Source organism: Pleurodeles waltl, chromosome 3_2 (assembly GCF_031143425.1).
Source record: "Pleurodeles waltl isolate 20211129_DDA chromosome 3_2, aPleWal1.hap1.20221129, whole genome shotgun sequence".
Taxonomy (NCBI): Eukaryota; Metazoa; Chordata; class Amphibia; order Caudata; family Salamandridae; genus Pleurodeles; species Pleurodeles waltl.
Genome location: NC_090441.1, coordinates 190841051 through 190861802, shown reverse-complemented (window position 1 = coordinate 190861802; position 20752 = coordinate 190841051). Strand labels below are relative to the sequence as shown.

The window sequence follows — 20752 nt, the reverse complement described above, 5'->3', positions numbered from 1 at the left end:
CCTTGGTCCTTTATGCCATACGAACACACGAACAGTCTTCTACGGGTCACAGTCCGTTTGAATTGGTATTTGGGAGACAACCCCGTTGTCTCCTAGATATGGCAGCAGAAACATGGGAAGAGGAACAAGAAGAAGGAAAACCCCTGCTTGACTATGTCCACCAACTAAAAACTCAATTACAAAACCTATGGGAGGACGTTCATAGACATTTAGAGACAGCCCAAACACAGCAAAAGACCTACTATGATAAAGGAAGCAAATTACGCTCTTTTCTCCCAAATGAACAGGTCCTCATAATCAGGCCCACGTCTGACCATAAATTAATCGCTAAATGGCAAGGGCCCTATAGAGTCATTAGAGCAGTCACTCCTGTTACCTACCTCATAGAGTTAGGTACACACCCAAGAAGAACTCAGATCTACCATATCAACTTGCTAAAACAATGGAGACCAGCAGAAGAGGCAGAGAATCAAACAGCCACTGGCTATTTTATCTCGCCTTCCAAAGAACTAGATGTAGAATTATGCCCTTTAATAAAAACAAATCCAGAAGGGAACCCCTGTATCAATATGGCTCTAACCGAAACTGAGAAACACCAGCTATACACACTTTTAAAACAACATCCACATTTCTTCTCAGAGACACTGGGTAAAACTCCTCTGATTCACCATAATATCACAAAACACCCGCAGGACAGATCGTCCGCCTTCGCCCTTATCGCATACCCGAGGCACGGAAGCCTATAATTGAGGAAGAAATTAAGAAAATGTTAGCACTGGGTGTAATTGAACCCTCTAACAGTCCCTGGAATTCCCCCGTAGTGCTTGTTCCAAAACCCGACGGTTCTATTAGATTTTGTATCGATTTTCGCAAACTTAATGATATCTCCCTGTTTGATACGTACACCATTCCTCGAGTCGATGACATCTTAGAAAAATTAGGGAAAGCCAACTACATATCCACCCTTGATTTGACAAAGGGGTATTGGCAAATCCCCCTTGCCCTAGACGCCAAGGAAAAGACAGCATTCTCAACCCCGTCCGGCCTCTATCAGTTCACAGTTTTACCCTTCGGTCTTCACGGCGCTCCTGCGACATTCCAGCGCCTGATGGATCAAGTGCTAAAACCATTTCAGGACTTTACCGCAGCATATCTAGACGACATTGTCATTTATAGTGACACTTGGCACAATCACTCACTACATCTTCATGAGATCTTTACTGCTTTAACAGAGTCCGGACTAACAGCCAATCCCAAGAAATGTGTATTGGGGAACACAGAAATCTCATACCTAGGTTATGTGATAGGGAATGGCACCCTTCAACCACAAAAAAACAAAGTCGAGGCCATCTGACAAGCAACTAAACCTACAACTAAGAAGGATTTACGATCATTCTTAGGGCTGGTAGGGTACTATCGACGATTTATCCCCAACTATTCGACCATTGCAGCTCCTCTGACTGACCTACTGACTAAGCACAGTCCCACGAGACTCGCACAATTTTCCGAAACCCAGAATCATAGTTTTGAACAGTTAAAAAATTCCTTGACCACTGGTCCGATACTGAAGTGTCCTGATTTTACCAAAACTTTCCACCTGTATACTGATGCTTCTGGCGTCGGACACGGTGCCGTACGCACCCAACCCGATGATGAAGGATTCGACCACCCGGTGGTCTTTATAAGCAGAAAACTTCTTCCAAGGGAAACCCATTACCCTACTATTGAAAAAGAGTGTTTAGCCATCAAATGGGCGATTGAATCTCTGCAATATTATCTTTTAGGCAGGTCCTTTGTCCTGTACACTGACCATGCCCCTCTTACATGGCTTACCTCTCACAAGGACTCTAATTCTAGAGTGTTACGATGGTTCCTAGAACTGCAACCTTTTACTTTCCAGGTCCGCCACATTCTTGGCTCACAGCAGGGTCCCGCCGATTACCTATCACGGTTTCCTCCTTCCTCCTCCTCGGTCCTCGAACAGTCCCGATCATGGGAAGGGGACTGTAGACGGGTCTCTGCGACCGCGTCTTCCCTCCCTCGTAGCCGACATCATTCAACAAGTTCCCTCGATACGGCGGTGCGTTCCCATAACAACAAGAGTACGCTACGTCGCGTCACCAGTAACAACTTCCTGGCTTCGGAAGTTGAAAAGAAGACGGACTACATTCTTGGCGCCGCGAACGCCACGGAGAAGACGCCGACCGGTGGAGTAGCAGAGCCAGAGATAGCGATACCGAACACGACGAGTCCTCCCGCGGAGCTTACGACAAGACGCCGAGTACAGCATTCGAAGAAACGCCGAGGACGCGAGACACCCGCCACGACCCCGGAGGGTCGTGGCTTTGGAAGGTACGGTCCCTCCTAGGGGCAAGGGGATTACCGAGAAACACGGGCACCCGGGAAGGGAAACAGGGAGGCGGTAGAAAGGGAGGAGAGGGACACTAAGTCACCGAAAGGGGGGAGACCGAGAAACAGAACGGGCACCAGAAACAAAACCCTTCACTGTGGCATATCCTCACCAACCCACCCTGCTTGCTCCCTTCCCCCTTTAAATAAAAATAGCAGTACCCAGATCCCACAGAAGGACTTACCTGTTCTTTCTTTCCCTGTTCCTCCATGGTCCCGGAAACCGCCCGAGGGGTCCACCATCCGACACCGTCACGACAACCCTACGAAAGGACGTAAGAAGGAAGAAGAAATAATAAGAACGAGTGACAGAAAGAATCAATTATAACCACGTCAGAAATACAGAATAATATACTTTCTCTGTGAACGCTTAATAGAGAATAAAAGTATACGATAATACCCCGTGCCACACTTCTCCGACTCAGTCTCTCTGCGCTTGTACACCACAGCCTACCACAATACCTTTAAATATTATTAAAGTGTAGATTCCCTTTGGGAGCAGATAGAAATTAGGAGTTTAGGGTCTCTGAATTTACAATTTACATATACATCTTTTGGTAAAGGTTGTTTTTAAATTGTGTGTTTGAAAATGCCACTTTTAGAAAGTTGGCATTTTCTTGCTTAAACCATTCTGTGACTCTGCCAGTTTGTAGATTCCCTATCTGGGTCACTTTGACAGTTGGGCTGTTTGCACCTCTCCTCTAGACAGTGACACAAAGGGAGCTGGGGTGTAACCTGCATATCCAGATGACCCATCTGGGCTGGAGGGGAAGGGAGGAGTGGTCACTTACACCTGAATGGGCTGTGCCTGCCTTCACACAATGCAGTCTCCAACCCCTTGGTTTGTGTCTGTTGCAAGTATTGGAAGTATGATTCCATGCACTCTGGGGGCTCCTTAGAGGATCTCCAGCATTGCTACCCGCAGTCTTACAGGGTTTTCAGGGCAGCCCAGCTACTGCCACCCCTTAGACAGGTTTTTGCCCTCCTGCTGCTTGATCTGATCAAGCCCAGGAAGGCAGAACAAAGAATTTTCTTTGGGAGAGAGAGGTAACACTCTCTGCCTTTGGAAATAGGTGTCGCTGGCTTGCGAGGGATAGACTCCCCAAGCCACTGGTTTCGCTTTGAAGGGCACATTCGGTACCCTCAGCACTTAAACCAGTCCACACCTGTTCAGGGACACCCAGTTCCTGGTCTGGCGGGAGACTGAACAATGGAAAGGGGAGTGACCATTCCCCTGTCCATCACCACCCCAGGAGTGGTGCCCAGAGCTTCTCCAGAGGGTCTCTGGGTTCTGCCATCTTGATTCCAGGGTTGGCAGGGAGCTCTGAGAGCATCTGAGTGGCCAGGCCAGGCAGGTGACGTCAGAGGCACCCTCTGATAGGTAGTTACATGATTAGGTGACCAAGCCCCCTCTTTGGGCTATATAGGGTCTTCCTCTGGGGTGGGTCCTAAGATTCAGCTTGCAAGATTCCAGCAGGACTCCTCTGCAACCTCTGCTTCGACTTTTGGCCTCCGGAACCACAACTGGACCCTCCGGGAAACTACAAGCTGCAGATCCACGAGGAAGACTCTTCTGCAACATTGTATCCAGAATTCCTGCCAGCTTTTCAACATTTCCCCAGCCGTGCATCCTCAGAAGACTGCAACTCTTCAGTCTGCACAAGAAGAAGAAGGAATCTCCTTTGGGGTGAAGGCATCACTCCCCTGTAAATACAGGTACCTGACTGCAACGACGAATGGCTGTGTGGATCTCCCCTCATCCTGAGTGGCATGGGTCCCCATTATGGGTGGTGGTCCGGAGAGTCTCCTCTCTACCAGTCATCGTACTTTGGTGGTAGTAAGTCCTTTCCACCCCACGCAAGACAGTACACCCATGCACCGCGTCCTTTGCAGTTGCCAAGATTTGTTTGCTTCACCTCCAAGGGGAACTTCAGGCACCGTGTAGCTCCAGCCCCCAGAACTCCCTCCTGCAACTCCTCGGCCTCTGCATGTTCTCCTGATGACGCGGAAGCAACGTCTGTGGTGCTGCATGGGCTGCTTCTGTGACTTCTGTGTCCCTGTCCTGTGGGACATCTGTGGGTGCTGCCTCTGCTCCTGTGGGCCTTCTGTATCAGGAACTCTTCTCTTGCTTCTGTGCTGCAGTGCTGACCTGTCTTCCTTCTTCGTCGACCAACTCCAAAAGGTACCTCTGGGTGGGTAGTATCTCCTACTCCCCCTGGACTCCGCAGACTCTTCTGGACTTGGTTCCCCCTCTCCACAGGTCTCCATCTGCGGTATCCCAATGCTGGTTCTTTGGAGGCTGTTCCAGATGTCTTCTTTTGCTTCTTTTCATCCTTTGGTGTGGTTTTGGGGAAATCCAGTGTTTTACTCCTGCATTCCTAGTCACTGGGGGGTACTGCATTACCTACCTCTGTGGTTTCCTAGTACTCCCAGCTCCCCTCTACATGATTTACTTACCTAGGTGGCGGCCCTGTGTTCACATTCCACTTTCTTAATATATGGTTTGGGCTGCCCCTAGGTTCACTATTGCATATTGCTATTTTACATTGTTTTCTAACCTTTTTATGCCTCTTATTGTTTACTAGTGTCTATAGATATATATAGATAGATATATATAGTGTATTTACTTACCTCCTATTGGAGGGTTACAGCTCTAGTATTTCCTGATACTGCGTTCAAAAAATAAAGTACCTTTATTTTTGTACAACCAAGTGTTTTCTTTCTTGTAAGTACTGTGTGACTGTAGTGGTATTGCATGAGCCTTGCATGCCTCCTAGATATGTCTTGGCTGCTCATTCACAGCTAGCTCTAGAGAGCCTGGCTTCTAGACACTGCCTACACTTCACTGAGAGGAGATACCTGGCCCTGGTGTGTGGAGGTACCCACCACACACCAGGTCAACTTCCTACAAACGCTAACCAGGTACTTTGTGTAACAACAGCATTCTCACTTTTTTCTAAGGATTAAGACTCTTAGGCCCATATGTATACTTTCTGACGCAAACCAGCGCCGGCACTGGTTTGCGTCAAACAATTTACCGCCGGCTAACGCCATTCGACGCACCATGCGGGTGCCTTATTTAAGGATTGACGTTAGCTGGTGCTGCGGGCCGGTCAGAGTAAAACAAAATGACTCTCACCGGGGTAGGGGAGAATGGGGGTTGTGCGTCAAAAAATGGTGCAAGTCAGGTTTGAGTAAAAAATCATGGCTCAAACCGGACTTGCGCCATTTTTTGACGCACAACCCCCACTGAAATGGCTCCTGTCTTAGCAAAGTCAGGAGTCATGCCCCCTTGCCCAATGGGCATGCCCAGGGAACTTCTGTCCCCTGGGCATGGCCGTTGGGCACAGTGGCATGTAGGGGGGCCCAAATGAGGCCTCCCTATGTCCCTTTCAAAAATAAAAACAAAATACTTACCTCAACTTACCTGTACTTACCTGGGATGGGTCCCCCCATCCATGGGTGTCCTCCTGGGATGGGCGAGGGTGGCAGGGGGTGTCCCTGGGGGCAGTGAGGGGCACCTCTGGAGTGCTTCCATGGTCTGGGACCATGGAAGTGAGCCCACAGGTCCCTTAACACCTGCCCTCACCCAGGCGTTAAAAAACAGCGCACATCAGGCTGTGCGCTATTTTTTAAGGCCCGCCCCCTCCTGTGCGTCAAAATGACACAGGAGTATAAATAAGGCGCACAGGCCTTAAAGTCATTTTGTGGGAATGCCTACCTTGCATGTCATTAACGCAAGGTGGTTTCCCGCATCCAAAAAATGATGCACGTCCGCGGGGCCGAGCATCATAGTTTAAATATGGGGCAAGGTTTGCGCCGAATGTGCGTCAACATTTTTGACGCACATTTGGCGCAGAGTATAAATATGCCCCTATTCTTTTGAAAATTCATATCTTGACTTGTGTATGTTGGATTTTTGTTGTTTTTCTCTTTTTTTATTTAGATAAATATTACCTATTTTTCTAAACTGGTGTGGTGTCCATTTTGTAGTGCTTTCACTGTATTATTGTGTGTGTTGGTACAAATATTTTACACATTGCTTCTAAAGTTAAGCCTGCCTGCTCGTGCCAGGAGGTGAGCAGGGGGTTAATTGAGTGTGATTTTCTTTTACCCTGACTAGAGTGAGGGTCCTTGCTTGTACAAAGGGTAACCTGACTGCCAACTAAAGACCCCATTTGTAATAGTACAGAATATCAGTACATGAGTGCATGACTCTCCGACACTAGGCCACACACTAGGATCCAAACAAGAAACAGCTGAATGATGGTGTTCTCGGCTACAACCAACTTTCTATGTATACTCAATGGTTTGGAACCCATGTCCATTGAAGTAGACATACAGCATGTATGGCTCGGAACCCAATCAATCATGATTTGCCCAGACGGTAGAACTAGTACAACTTATTTGTGTTGAGCAGGAAAAGCTAACCTTATCAGTGATGGCCATCCATCAGTGTTGCAGGGTATATTTCCAAATTTGGGAGTTGTCAGAGGTACCAGACTTGACAAAAATAAATTAGCAGGATCTCACCAATGACAGATGAAGTACCATATTTACCTGTCCAAGACAAAGATTACATACTCATTGTGAATGGCTGGAACACAGGATGGCAAATGCATGCACTAGTAGAAAGAATGTAGCAGCCATTCTGACAGCTCCTTGGTCATGGGGATGCACATGGGAAACCTGGGAAATCAAGACAGTAAACATATCCTAGCCCATTCCTCCAACTTGGCCAGTGCACGCATGACAAGCCCCAGACACAATCAATTACAAAATTATTTTGGCTAAGATGAACAGGATTTATTCTAAAACTGTTGAGCAAAAGAAAACCTAAAACCTACCCTATTCTAAACTAACCTATACTAACTATCCTTAATGTACAACTACACCTATCTAACCTATTCTAAACTTATCTTACACAAATAACAACATGCTCTAAACATTGGCCCTCCACCCCACTTAAGAGACGAGATACAAGTAGGGCAACATTAACTACGACTACACATGTACTAACCTAACCTATGGCCTAAACAAATATGTATATTTTTTTATTTTTAATACACAAATACCCCAACATGACCCCCCACCCAATCCCCAACAATACAATAATGTAGAAAACCCCATCCTCCACTATACTTAAACTCATCTATGCCTGCCATACACTAACCTAAGACTACACATCTAAAACCCTATATAAAACTATGCAAAACAGTAAAAGGGAGGGGAAGGAACTGGGAGGTTGTACGATACACAAATTGTTCACTTTCTGCTTTTCTTTTACTTCTTTGTGTATCGCAACAACTTGCGGTCCTCTGCTGCAAAATCTGCCCGATGTCCCTTCTCATATCCTGCTCAAATTGGCTTGGGACCACAGGTCACGGTGCAGGCAGTGGCTCGGTGACGGTGTCCAGCAGCATCGGTGAGACCAGGGCTGCGGTGTGAAGCGGGGTGGTGCGACATGCAGTGTCCACAGGTCACGGTGCAGGCAGCGGCTTCGTCATTGCTGAAGCGCTGTCGTCGGTAGACCCAAGCCAGCGGTGCAGGACAGGATGGTGCTTTGTGACCCTCAATAGTGGTGTCCACAAGCCACGGTGCAGACAGGATGCCTGGGGACGACACAGGAGTCGATGGTGCTGGTGTCGGTGGACCGGGGCTGCAGTGCAGGATGGGACGGTGCTTCGTGTACCTCACGAGCGATGTCCACAGGCGACGGTGCAGGCAGCGGTGCCGGTGTCAGCAGGACTGTCGTCGTCGGGGATGCCCAGGCTGCGGTGTGAGCAGGTGATGCCGGAGTGCAGGGTCCACAGGTCGCGGTGTGAACAGCAGCTCAGTGAAGTCGTCCGATGACGGCGTCGTGAGACCAGGGTGGCAGGTCACGGTGCAGGCCAGTGGCGTCGTTGGCGGCGTCGCAGTGGTTTCTCCTCTTGAACAGCACAAAACACACAGTTCCCAGTGCTGCAGGTCAAGGAAACTGAAGTCTTTGGTCTCCCTGAGACTTCCAATACGAGGCAAGCTCTGCTCCAACCCCTTGGAGAATTTTCTCAAGCAGGACACACAGCAAAGTTCACCCTTTGCACTCTTTGCAGGCAGAAGCAGCAACTGTAGGCCAGTCCACCAAAGCAACACAGCAAAGGGACAGTACTCCTCCTTTAGCTCTTCAGCTCTTCTCCTGGGCAAAGGTTCCTCTTGATTCCAGAAAGATTCTAAAAGTCTGGGTTTTGGGTCTCTTTCTTATACCCAGTTCTGCCTTTGAAGTTGGCAAACTTCAAAGCAAAGTCTCAAGTGTTTGCAAGACCCTTCCTTGTCCATGCCAGACCCCAGACACTCACCAGGGGATCGGAGACAGCATTGTTTGAGGGCAGGCACAGTCCTTTCAGGTGTGAGTGACCACTCCTTCCCTCCCCTCCAGCACAGATGGCTGATCAAGATATTCAGGCTACACCCCAGCCCCCTTTGTGTCCCTGTCTAGAGGAGAGGTGTGAACAGCCCAACTGTCAAACTGACCTAGACGGGGAATCCACAAACAGGCAGAGTCACAGAATGGATTAAGCAAGAAAATGCCTACTTTCTAAAAGTGGTATTTTCAAACAGACAATTTAAAAACCAACTTCACAAAAAGATGTATTTTTAAATTGTGAGTTCGGAGACCCTAAACTCCACATTTTAATCTACTCACAATGGGAATCTGCGCTTTAAGGATATTTGAAGGCAGCCCCCATGTTAACCTATGAGAGAGATAGGCCTTGCACAGTGAAAACTGAATTTGGCAGTATTTCACTGTTAGGACATATAAAACACACTAGTATATGTCCTACCTTAAACATACACTGCTCCCTGCCCATAGGGCTACCTAGGGCCCACCTTAGGTGTGCCTTACATGTAGTAAAAGGGAAGGTTGAGGCCTGGCAACTGGGTACACTTGCCAAGTCGAATTGGCAGTTTACAACTGCACACACAGACACTGCAATGGCAGGTCTGAGTCATGTGTACAGGGCTACTAATGTGGGAGGAACAACCAGTGCTGCGAGCCCACTAGTAGCATTTGATTTACAGGCCCTGGCACCTCTAGTGCACTTTACTAGTAAATCAAATATGCCAATCATGGATAAACCAATCAACAGTACAATTTCTATAGGGAGCACTTGCACCTTAGCACTGATTAGCAGTGGTAAAGTGCGCAGAGACAATAAACCAGCAAAAACAGACCTAAAAAAAATAGGAGGAAGAAGGCAAAAAGTTTGGGGATAACCCTGCAAAAGGGCCATTTCCAACACCCACACACCTACAAACCATCACCTTCCCTGACAATCCTGTGATGCTTCTCACTCCACCATTAATACATGGAATTGTCATGCAGGTGTCTGTTGACTCTACACCTCCATGACCATATGGGACTGCTTGACACTGTATACTGCATCTGAGGGGCATGCAATGGTTGTTGCAGTGGCTGTCCCATTGTGACACCCATAGCATTTGAGCCTGCCTCACATGTTGTAGACATCTACCTCATTGTCACAATAAACTGACAAACTACAGTCCAGGGGTTGTGTGGGTATTCCAGGGTGTTGAGGGAAGACATGATACATCCTTCAGTGAAGTAATATGTGTGTGCCATCACAAGGCATGAACAATAATGCTATGGGAGTATACTCATGTGAAGATAGTTGAACCTACCTGCACACTGACTGATTGAAATCATGGAAGTATTGGGAATAGTGTGTGGCCAGCCATTGTTGCCATGGTATCCATTATTTGTCCAGGGAGGGATAAGAACCTGGACATAGAAAATGCCTCAACACAGAAACACTTGCTCTGTGGTCCAAGGATGCATTTGTTGGAGCAGGTCTCTGAGTGATGTGCCCGTGAAGGTGCAGATGCAGGGCAACCCCATACTGTCAGTGAGAAGCGGCAGGCCTGTGGAACTGACTGCACATGTGTGTGGGAATAGACATAGTATAGGGTGTATGTGATACACAAGGAACTGTAACAGGGAAGGGCTAGTAGTCTGGACCCAGTGCATGGTCAAACTCCCTTACACGCCCTTAGCTAATTACACAAAGGGGGCAATATAACAACAGGGGTGCAGCACCAATTGCATCAATACAGTCCTTGTGGCCCTCAGTGCATCCCCATGTGTGTGCCTAATGAAAATTAAGGCATAGGTACGGTCCAACTGCATCTATTTATGTGTAGGTAAATGATGTACTCAGCAGGAGTTGCAGCAGATCCTCACGACTTCTGCTGAGTACATTGGGGGCCCATCTCAACATGTTTATGCCCCCATATCACACCTGCTCTCAGCAGCTGTTCAAAGTGCTGAAAAAATTAAACTAAGGGATTTCTCATCTCCCTCAGTGGCTTATACATATGCCACCCAAACAGGTTTTGGGATCCCTTCCATACACAATGCATGGCGCAGGCCTCATTTGGTGCTGTTCATTACTGAGTTGCCCTATGCATGCATCACAATACTTTGTAATGGTTGTGCAGAGAAAATGGTACATATGCCCAGCATTGGCTTCATTATTGTACATCGTATTTGCTGGCCTAAGGTGGCACTAGGACTCTTCATACAGGTAGCATTCAACATGTCCATATCCACAAGCATTACATACAGCACTCAACAAAATCTGCAACTGTCATGCACATGCAAAAGTTAGGACTTTGTATGGAAATGTGAGATTTACCAACTGCTCCACCAATCTCAGAACCCAGATGATCCAGCAGATCCTGCTCCCTTATAACCAGATCTGCCCATCGATGTTTTAGTTGGTGGTCATTCCTTCCACTGCCAAAGATCCGTGTGAAGTGATGGAGCACCTTGCCCCACCGCAGCCTCTGTGCCTTTGTGGGGTAGCCAAGGATAACATGGCCAACCAGTTGCAGCATCATAGGGAGGTAGTGCTGAACAAGCCAGATAACCCCCCCAACTCCCCAGCTCATCGCCAGACATCCATGGCATCCTCCCTTTCCCGGACATACTGCAAATGCAGTTCACCCAAAACAATTTTTTTTTTAAGAGTAATACCTAACCCCAACCCAACTACTCCACTAACTATATTACCCCAGACACATAACCCACAATACAGAGACAAATACAGTACAACTACACAAAAAAAGACAAGTTTAAAAACAAATAAGGACAACACCTAAAGGACACTGAACAATAAAAACTAGAAACACTCCAAAAACATCAATTGACCTACACCACGAGCTCCACACACCCTCACACAGTCACAGACGATAAGACTGTGAAGTGAATTTTAACTCACTGTACCATGTTTGCAGGCAGGATGTCTTGTTTCCTGTGTGTGTCACGTTTCCATTCATGCGTTGTTTTTTTGACTCATGACTGTCATGCGCCGTTTTTCTCACCATTAGCGTGAAAAGGCCTGTGGACGTGCGATAGACGCTCAGGGGCTAGGCGTCTTGTAGCTTAGGGGTAATGTATGGTATATGCGAATGCACCAATTTTTTTGACACTTGGCAGTCATGCGTCAAGAGGCGTGTGTACTTTTAATTGCCTCTCAGGGCCCAGGCATCATTTTACTAACGTTGCAATGTGTAGTTGATGCGTTTGTGTCATTTTTTTTACACATTACATAATTGTGTGAATGTTTGCATTGTTGGCATTGAGTGCACTCTGATTAACTGAACATGTCACATGGGCTGTCCAACAATGTTGTATATGTGGTATGGCAACATGTGTGTGACTGTCCAGTAATGTTATTACGGTGACAATGGTATGTTGAACCTATAGGTTTGTTTATGAGTCTGCTGCATGCAATTATTCATACCTTGTGCATATGTGCATGTGTAGCTACACCGTGTCCAAATACATGTTGGCACATGTGTGCTATGTGTGTACATATGTGTATGTGTTCTAATTTGTGGGTGGACTACATTGTTATATCTGAGATGCAAATGTACACATACCGACCACACAATATATATGGTGGCCTATGTCCAACACATGGTAAAGCATGTGACAACCATGGCAATTTGTACTCACAGTATTTAGTGGACTTGGACTGCATTGACATCACGTAAACCCTAGCAATTTGCACGTGCATGTGTGTCCACTTTGTGGTGTGTTGTTGGAATTTACTTCATGTTGCTCTGCTACACATGTGCCATTTGGTCCCCCATGCATCTTGGTTGCAGGAGATGTTATGTACACATGTGTTGGTGAAGGTTGGTATATGCCAGGTGTGTGTATAGACATGTGTTGTGTAATTTCTGCAACATATGACAACAGTGGTGTGTTCATGGGATGTGAAACCACAAATTACTATCTTCCTCCATGGACACATGTTGGAATTTGAAAAATGCACGTGTTGTCACATCAGTGCCACCTATGTTTCCATAGGTCGGAACACATGTGAAGGTCTTTTATTACAGTCACTGATCTTTTGATACCTATGCCCTTACTTTTGTGCTAGGTTGCCTTTTGTTCAGAATCCATACACATTACCATGCCTGAGCCATTACAGTGTGTGATGAGATATGTGGCATATGTGTGCATGCCACCAACTAGGCACTCACATTTGTACACATCATGTTTGTTATGACTGTCACAAACAATGGCATACCACTGTGTAGCAGTGTTGCAGTCTGGCATAGATGGCAGCCTCCTCATCATCGCAACTGTGTGAGTTTATATGGCAACACAAACCAATGGTTGCATGTGAAGGGGCAGGTTAATGGAGCTCTAGTTTACTCAGCCCACTGTGCACATGCATCAGGCCCCTGACAATGTCATAGGTTGATGTAGTGAAGGCAGTGGTGTGGGTTTATTGAGCAGGGACCTAGCCTATTCATGATTGCTACTCAGCAGAGCTATGCACACTCCCCAGCAGACAGACACATGCACAATTGTGGTCATACAGACCAGGATATCACATTTTCCTCTGCAGCACTTGATGTTAGCTTTCCCCTCTCATGTACAGAGCTCGGGTGCTTGCACAGGTGGGACATGTAAATATATTTGATGTCCTTAGTTGTCTCCATGGGCAGCTTGTTGGGCTTGTATATCTGTTGTGACTTCAATATTGGAAATGTGCCAGGGTACAGATGGTGTTGTCTGTCACAGCATCCAGTCATGGTGGCATGCAATGGGCAAATACCTAAGTATGGTAGTGACCAACATGACTGGATTATGTACTGACCTGGCCACCTTCTCTGTACATATGTGAAATGTTGACGTGTAGGCATTAATGGGTTGTAAAGTCAGTGTTGGTCTATGCGTGTCCCTTCCTCGTGTATTGCTGCACTACTGGTAAGGCATGTATTGTCACCTACATTGCTCCCATTCTTTAGGCTGCTTGTACATTGTACACATCTTCTACAGAAACATTGTCTAGTCATACATGGACACAATGCAACATGTGACTTGTGTAATTGGAAGATGTACACAACTCCTTCTACTGGCTGCTTGATAGTTACGGTTCCATTGACAGTATTCATGAGATGTAATGAGTTCCACGCACACTTGACATTACTACTGCCACAGCACTTGTGTTATCTCAATTTCACCTCCCGTGTTGTATTTGCAAGTATCTGTGGGTGTCTCGAAGCTGTCCATCCACAACCTCCATTGAACATGGGTATGCCTTTCTTCCAGCATGCAACAACCTAGGTAACTCTTATCATGACTGGATGATGTTGATGTGTGAAATCATCTCAGTGCTGTATTGTTCATTTGCCAATTGCAACATATATGGCTAGGTCTACTCCCACTCAGTTTGATGTTGTGGCTCAGATATTTTTCAACAATGCTGAACATAGTAGCAGATTCCACAACTGATTGTGATGTTGGAGGTCAAAACATGTATGGGACAATTTGTAACTATTGCTATCATGCACTTGTTCTGTCATGTGAGTGACAATGAGTGGTGTGTATTGCTTTGTGCTGTGTGATGTGGTTATACACAGTATACTAAGTATACATGCTGACATGTAAAGAATTGTTGATACTGCAAATCCGTTGCTACCTAGGACATGCACCCGTACATCATTCTTCACATGTTTGCCTGGATTTGCTCTAGGCATGTGTCAAGACAGCAGATTTGTGTGACAAGTGTGCACCTCATGTACATAGTTAGTATTGGACACTCTGCCTACATTCGACCAGGATGAAAATTTGGTGGTGCATTGTCTCAATACATCCATGGATCCTGACTATGGATCATGTGTTTGGATACTGATTCTGCACCCATAGCTGATTATTTAGTCTGGCAACCCATTGAGCACTCCACAGCCAATGTGCGTGTGCCATATGTGAGGTTACAGTCCACCATGTGCCAGAGTTGCCAGGGTTGTGCACAATGGCAGTGCCAGGACACAGTCCCATGGATACACTGTGCAGGCTCAGCATCGGACATTGGTTACAATCCCTGGACATTTACTGAAGGTCCACAGTTACCAATGATGTTCCACCCTTGTCCCACATGTACCATGCAGGCAAAGCTACTGTCACCATGAGTTGTGACAGTGTTCTGTTCCTACATAACTTGATATCCGTTTGTTGACAGCCCCTACCTTATGTGTGCCCCTCCGTGCATACATCCTGTTAGGCATAGTGTTGTTGTGGTGAATGGGCAAGGTATTAGCACCTTGCCCACTTGACGGAACAATATATGTAGTGATTCATGGATTTAGACCTTCAGGAGTCACATGCCCGCAAATTGCATGTCACTGATATGTGAGATGGTGTCAGAAGACCCTCTTACATCACAAGCGATGTTGCTACTGTACTTGTCACCTTTGTGTTGCTTACCTGGTCACTGAGGTTTGAGTCACATTCCAATGGTGTATGTAGTGGAGAACGAGTAGACCAAGGAGAATCAGGTGCAAAGTGATTTATTTGTGATAATTTACAAGGTGATGTTTATAGTATAGTGACTATGTGTAGAATTTCTCAACAATGTGGAGTCTCCTACGAACTCCTGCAGCAGTGTTCTGTTGTTCCCCCTCCACATTATCTGCTCCATCATCATCTTCCTCCTTGTTGGGGACATCAACCTGTTCATCCCACGGGATATTTGTTCTGACACAGATATTGTGCAGGATTGCACATGCCAGAATGATCTTGCAAACAAGTGGTGGAGCATACAAGAGGCTTCCTCCTGTCAGGGCCAGGCACCTGAACCTAGATTTCAGGAGCCTAAATGTCCTCTCCACCACATTGCGAGATTTCCTGTGTCCCTCGTTGTAGGCCCGCTCTTCCACCGTTGTGGTATTGCCAAATGGGGTCATCACCCAAAGCTGTATGCCGTACCCTTGACCTGCTGCAAAGGATAGAGAAATGTGTTGGTAAGTGTTGATAGTGGTTTGGAACATACCAGAGTAGTTGTACTTTTTAGTTGGAGTGGTGACACAAACTTGCTTGTGGTATAGTGCATGTTTCTGTTCTTGTGAAATGGTTGATGGACATGACAATCTTGGGTAGTGGCTCAGGAGTCTGGGAATTTTTATGTTGATCCAAAAATGATGGTTATGATTTAGGAAAATGTGTTGTGTAGTCCATATTTGAAGCAGTGTTCTATTGTTAGATGGAACCTAGCACCTCCTACCACCACAATGGTGTCAGATGTTGAAACACTATAGTTGCCCTACAAAGCCAGACTGTGCCGTCCATGTTACCATGTGGCACTACGCATGCAGTGTGACACTTAGTGACCCTTTGTGGCAGATGTTGGCTGTGCCAGCCATCAAGTGTATGAGAGTGTGTATCACACACTAGTAGGATGATGTAATTTGGTGCAGTAGTATCTCCTAGCTTCTCATACATGATTTCTGGCAGACACTTTCTACACATGCACAGTGCAGGCTTTGGGAGGGGGCACAGCTATTTTTAAATGGATCCCTTAGTACGGTGCATGTAAGGTCAGGTATGTCCTTTATACTCCTACCGAGTCCTACTATGACATCCATGATTGTTAGAGTTTTTTCACAGACTCGGCACCATGGTGAATCGTTTCTAGTATTTGCAACAGACATAGTGGTGTTAGGGGTCACTAGGGGCGCATGTGAGGTGGCACTGGAGTAGGTGCTGCCCCATTTCTCATGATTCTGCCCCATGGTCTTCAATGGCAGATATTTTTGTATACCTATGTGTGAGACACAATGCAGCAGATAGCTGTATGTGCACACTACAGGTATGTCAAGTATGTGTAGATGGTATGTATGTGGTTATGGCACCACTTGGGTGGCATTTGATTTAGGTTCTGCCAGAGGCTTTCACACCATGGTTTACGTGGGACTGTGCCTATGTGTGACTTCCTGAAAATGACTATGGCCTATGCCATTGACATGCCTGTACACATCTTTGTTTGATGTTAAGTGTGTGTGTGATCTGTATTTAGTTGTCAACCTGTGGACACATAGTTTTTTGTGAGCAACTTCTGTATGCAAAGGGGACTTGGCTCCACCTGTCCACACATGGTGTGCCAGTCAGGGGTTTGCTGTGTTATGTACATTTGGGTGTATTGTTTGTGACGTGCAATGTATGCAGTGTAGCGTGGCATGTTGTGTATCTGTTGTTGCCTGTACATCTCTGTGGCCCTGCCCCTGTGTGTTTGTCTTGTTTGTCCTAGATGGTTAGTGTGTTCTGTGTTATGATTGGTATGGTGGCTTACCTATTATTAGCCCATTGCCATATTGGCCATCCTGAAAGATGTATGCGTCATGGACGCTGCTGGGATATTTCACAAGGATGTTGGTGAAGAGCACACAGTGGTCCACGATTGCCTCCACATTGATGGAATGTGTGTGCTTGCGGTTCCTACGTAGGTGTTCTGTTGCTGCAGGTGGCACCACTTGCACATGGGTACAGCCCATTGCACCCAGCACATGTGGAAACCCAACAATTTGATAGAAACCTTGCTTGGTCTCTTGCTGCAGTTGCTGCATGTTTGGGAAGCAGATATGGTGGGGTGTGAGGCATAGGATAGCGTCCAGGGCCGTTGGTAAAAAGGCCAAGAACAATGACTGGGAGATACCAGCCACTTGTGCACCCATTACCTGAAATGATCCAGACGCCAGCATATGGAGGACAGCGAGGAGTTTTGTCATGGGCGGAATGTTATAGGGAGTTTGCACTCTTGCGGTGATGTGTGGCACAATATGGTGCAGCAGGCGTACAATGGACTCCCGGTTGAGTCTATACATCCAGATCACATCTTGTTCCCTCAATCCAAGGATGGTTGTGCGCTGTCTGGAGATCCTCTCCATCCTTCTGTGCTGCCTTTGTGGCTGTTGTGGTGATATTTGGGGTTGCTGCGGTGGTGGTGGAGAGATCTGCTGTCTTCGCAGACGTCTACGGCGTGTACCAAGCTGGAGCAGTACCACTTCCATGTTGTCCTGGTTGGTTCCAATGCTCCTTCTGTGTATTTTCCGTGAGTGATGGCGTGTGAGCCTCTTTTTAACGCCTGGTCTAACTAGGCATTAAAATTTGACGCCAATCGGACTTAGCACCATTTTTTGAGTCAGCTTCCTTGGTTAGCATCATTTTTGTGTTGGTAGGTAAATATGGTGCTAGGAGGCTAGAGCCTTTTTTAGGAAGGGAACGCCTATCTTGCATCTCATTGTCGTAATGAGACGCAAGGTGGTTTGGCGCTCCCATCAAATGGCGCTAACTCCTATATTTTGACGCTAGACGGGTCTATTGTCAAAATATAAATATGGAGTTATTTTTGCGCTGCTTTAGCGTCAAATAAAATGACGCTAAGGTGGCACAAACATTTCATAAACATGGGCCCCTATATGCACCATTACAAACTGTCCTGGACCAAAAATAAACTTTAGACCAACAGAGGCAAATGAGTGAAATAGAATGCATACAATGTGTATTTTATATGTAGTGTATGGACCCTGTTTGTTTACATTTCTTTCTGAAAAAGAAACAGTGGTAGGTGGTGATGGAGTGAATTGCCCAGAATCACTGAGTTTGTCCATGTGGGAAAGCCAGGATTATGTAATCATTTATCGAGGTGTTCTGTACAGTGCTACCTGATGCCTGCCCGTTACTTCACTGTCCTGCTGGATGGTAACATTTTCTCAAAGTAGGTCACACCAAAAATACTATTTCACATGAAAAATGGTGAGCGTGGACCCTGAGTTTGATGAATTTGAAAACATTTTTTTAAATATTTTCACATAAATCGTCGAGAATTGCTGTGGTAAAACTGGGAGTAGTTACAGGAGAAGGGAAGGTTGTGGGGAGTGGTTTTCTTGGATGTCATTAATTCTGGAAATTCACTTGTACTTGTGGAAAATATTTTTTGCTTCTCAGGTTGTTTTTTCTGGACTGTCTTCTCGGTGTGTTTTTCATTCAATAGTTTATCATTATCATCCAGCAGTGTGACCTCTGTTCAACATCAAATGGTCAAGTGGTTTAAGGCAATGTTTCCCAACCTCTTAACTTCTGTGGACCCCCACTTTATCATTACTGGAACCCGGGGACCCCCCATTGAATCATTTTTGGAATCTGGGTATCCCCCCACTGAGTCATTACTGGAAGCCAGGATCACCGGCCTGAATATTGTCTACTATTTGAACCGCAAAACAATACACAAAAAATACAGCAAGAAACATCCATCACACAAGTATACAAATGATAACACATTTTATTTATTTTGTAAACAAATATAAATAAAAACAATAGAAAATGTAATTTTAATAGGAAGGTTGGAGCTTTTCAAAATTCAGTTGAAATCACACATCGTTCGCGCTGAACCTGACCTGCTCTCACAAATCAATCTGAGGATGCTAATTTAATTTTTAGCCTCTAATTTCAAATTCCTCAAAATTTACAGTACATTTTCAAATGTTCAATTGTATATTTAGCCACTTTATTCATATACATTTTTAAATCAGTTAATATTAGTTAATTTTCTAAGCAGTCACTCGCTCCCTGAGGGGGCTTCGCACACCACAGGGGTCCCAGGAGCACCGGTTGGGAAGTACTGGCTTAATGTAACTAATCATATCACTTGGTCTTAAGATTGGTGTAGAGCTCAACTCTCTGTGCACCCTCAGTGTTGTTTACAGAGCTTTAATTACCCAAGACGGTATCCAGGTGCTTTGGCAGGTGTGTGCGTCCTAGTCCCCAAGGTGCTTATATAAAGAGTCAGGTCTTCAGCTTATAGCTGAACTCAAGAAGTGACGAAGAGACTCTGATGTTGAGGAAGGTCGTTCCTTGTCTTGGGTGTATTGTAGGATAATGAGTGACCTCCAGTTTTGTGGATGTGGGGAATGTGTGCGAGTGAGAGTGAGGCAGAGAGTAGGTGTCTGGTAAGTTGGTGAAAGTGTACTATAGGTCATCAGTGTATAATGAATGGGGTTATTTGTTGAGGGGGTGAGAGCCCTACTCAAGTAATAAACACAGTCCTTGATGGTGAACCACAAAACTCACTAAATAAACCTGTGCTCAACCCTCTGGTAGCTTGGCACAAAAGCAGTCAGGCTTAACTTAGAAGCAATGTGTAAAGTATATATGTAGAACTCAACCAGCAATAAAGTAAAAACACAAGAAAAAAAGAAAAATAGACTAAAATTTCAAAATAAAAATGTCAACAAAAAAACAAAAAATAGAACAGGAATTATGAGTTATGTTTAACGTTTTAGGTGAAAATATTGCCAAAATGCACAAAGTGCCACTCACTCGTGTTGGGTCATGCTAGACCAAATCAAAGTCACAAGTTCAGGCTGACCACAATAGAGCATGGGTCAGATACAAGGGCCAGGTTTGTCTCGGTGAGAAGTCCAAAGTCCAAGTCCATAGGAGGCACCAGCCATGGAGATTAGCGTTAGTGGTAGCCTCGAGGTGATCACTGTCGGCGCGAGCAGCAGATTGTCGCTGGAGCTTCACGTTGGTGGGAGGCGCACATGCTTGCAGTTTGGCACAATAAGCAGGTCGCCGTTGGTATGTTTACGATGGCGGGAGACGTGCCATTCATTGCTGATGCAAGCAGCCTGCTTGTGATCACGAGGAGCGCCAACCTCCTAGATTGCCACCTGAAGATTGTTTTTGAGGTGGGAAGAGTACACTAATACCAGTCAAGGGGCCAGGACCTGGGGTCTCCTGTTGAGGATTAGGACTTACATAATCATGTAGGGACAGGGAGGTTAGATTTGTCCAGTGCACAGTCTCCCTAACAGTAATGTCAAAACAAAGAAGTACACTGTTCCAAAAAGAAGTCAAAAGTCCACTCGGCACTTCTATATATACAGTAGAAGCAAGAGCCCTCACACATCCATTAGATGTCATGCTACATTATAGGGCTCTCTCCTCGTGAGAATGCCGCTGCAATGTCTGACGGGCCCCACAAGGGGG

The 20752-nt window shown here is 46.0% G+C and overlaps 1 protein-coding gene across 1 annotated transcript in view; it reads right to left on the bottom strand.

Moving 5' to 3' along the window:
* The window catches only part of LOC138286678 (uncharacterized), a 243270-nt gene extending 240604 nt beyond the window's left edge, over positions 1-2666 (bottom strand). Inside the window, exon 1 of the mRNA XM_069227152.1 lies at positions 2595-2666. Coding sequence (XP_069083253.1) covers positions 2595-2621 — 27 coding nt within the window. The 5' untranslated portion in view covers positions 2622-2666. The remainder of the gene's footprint in view (positions 1-2594) is intronic.
* Positions 2667-20752: the final 18086 nt, after the last annotated feature.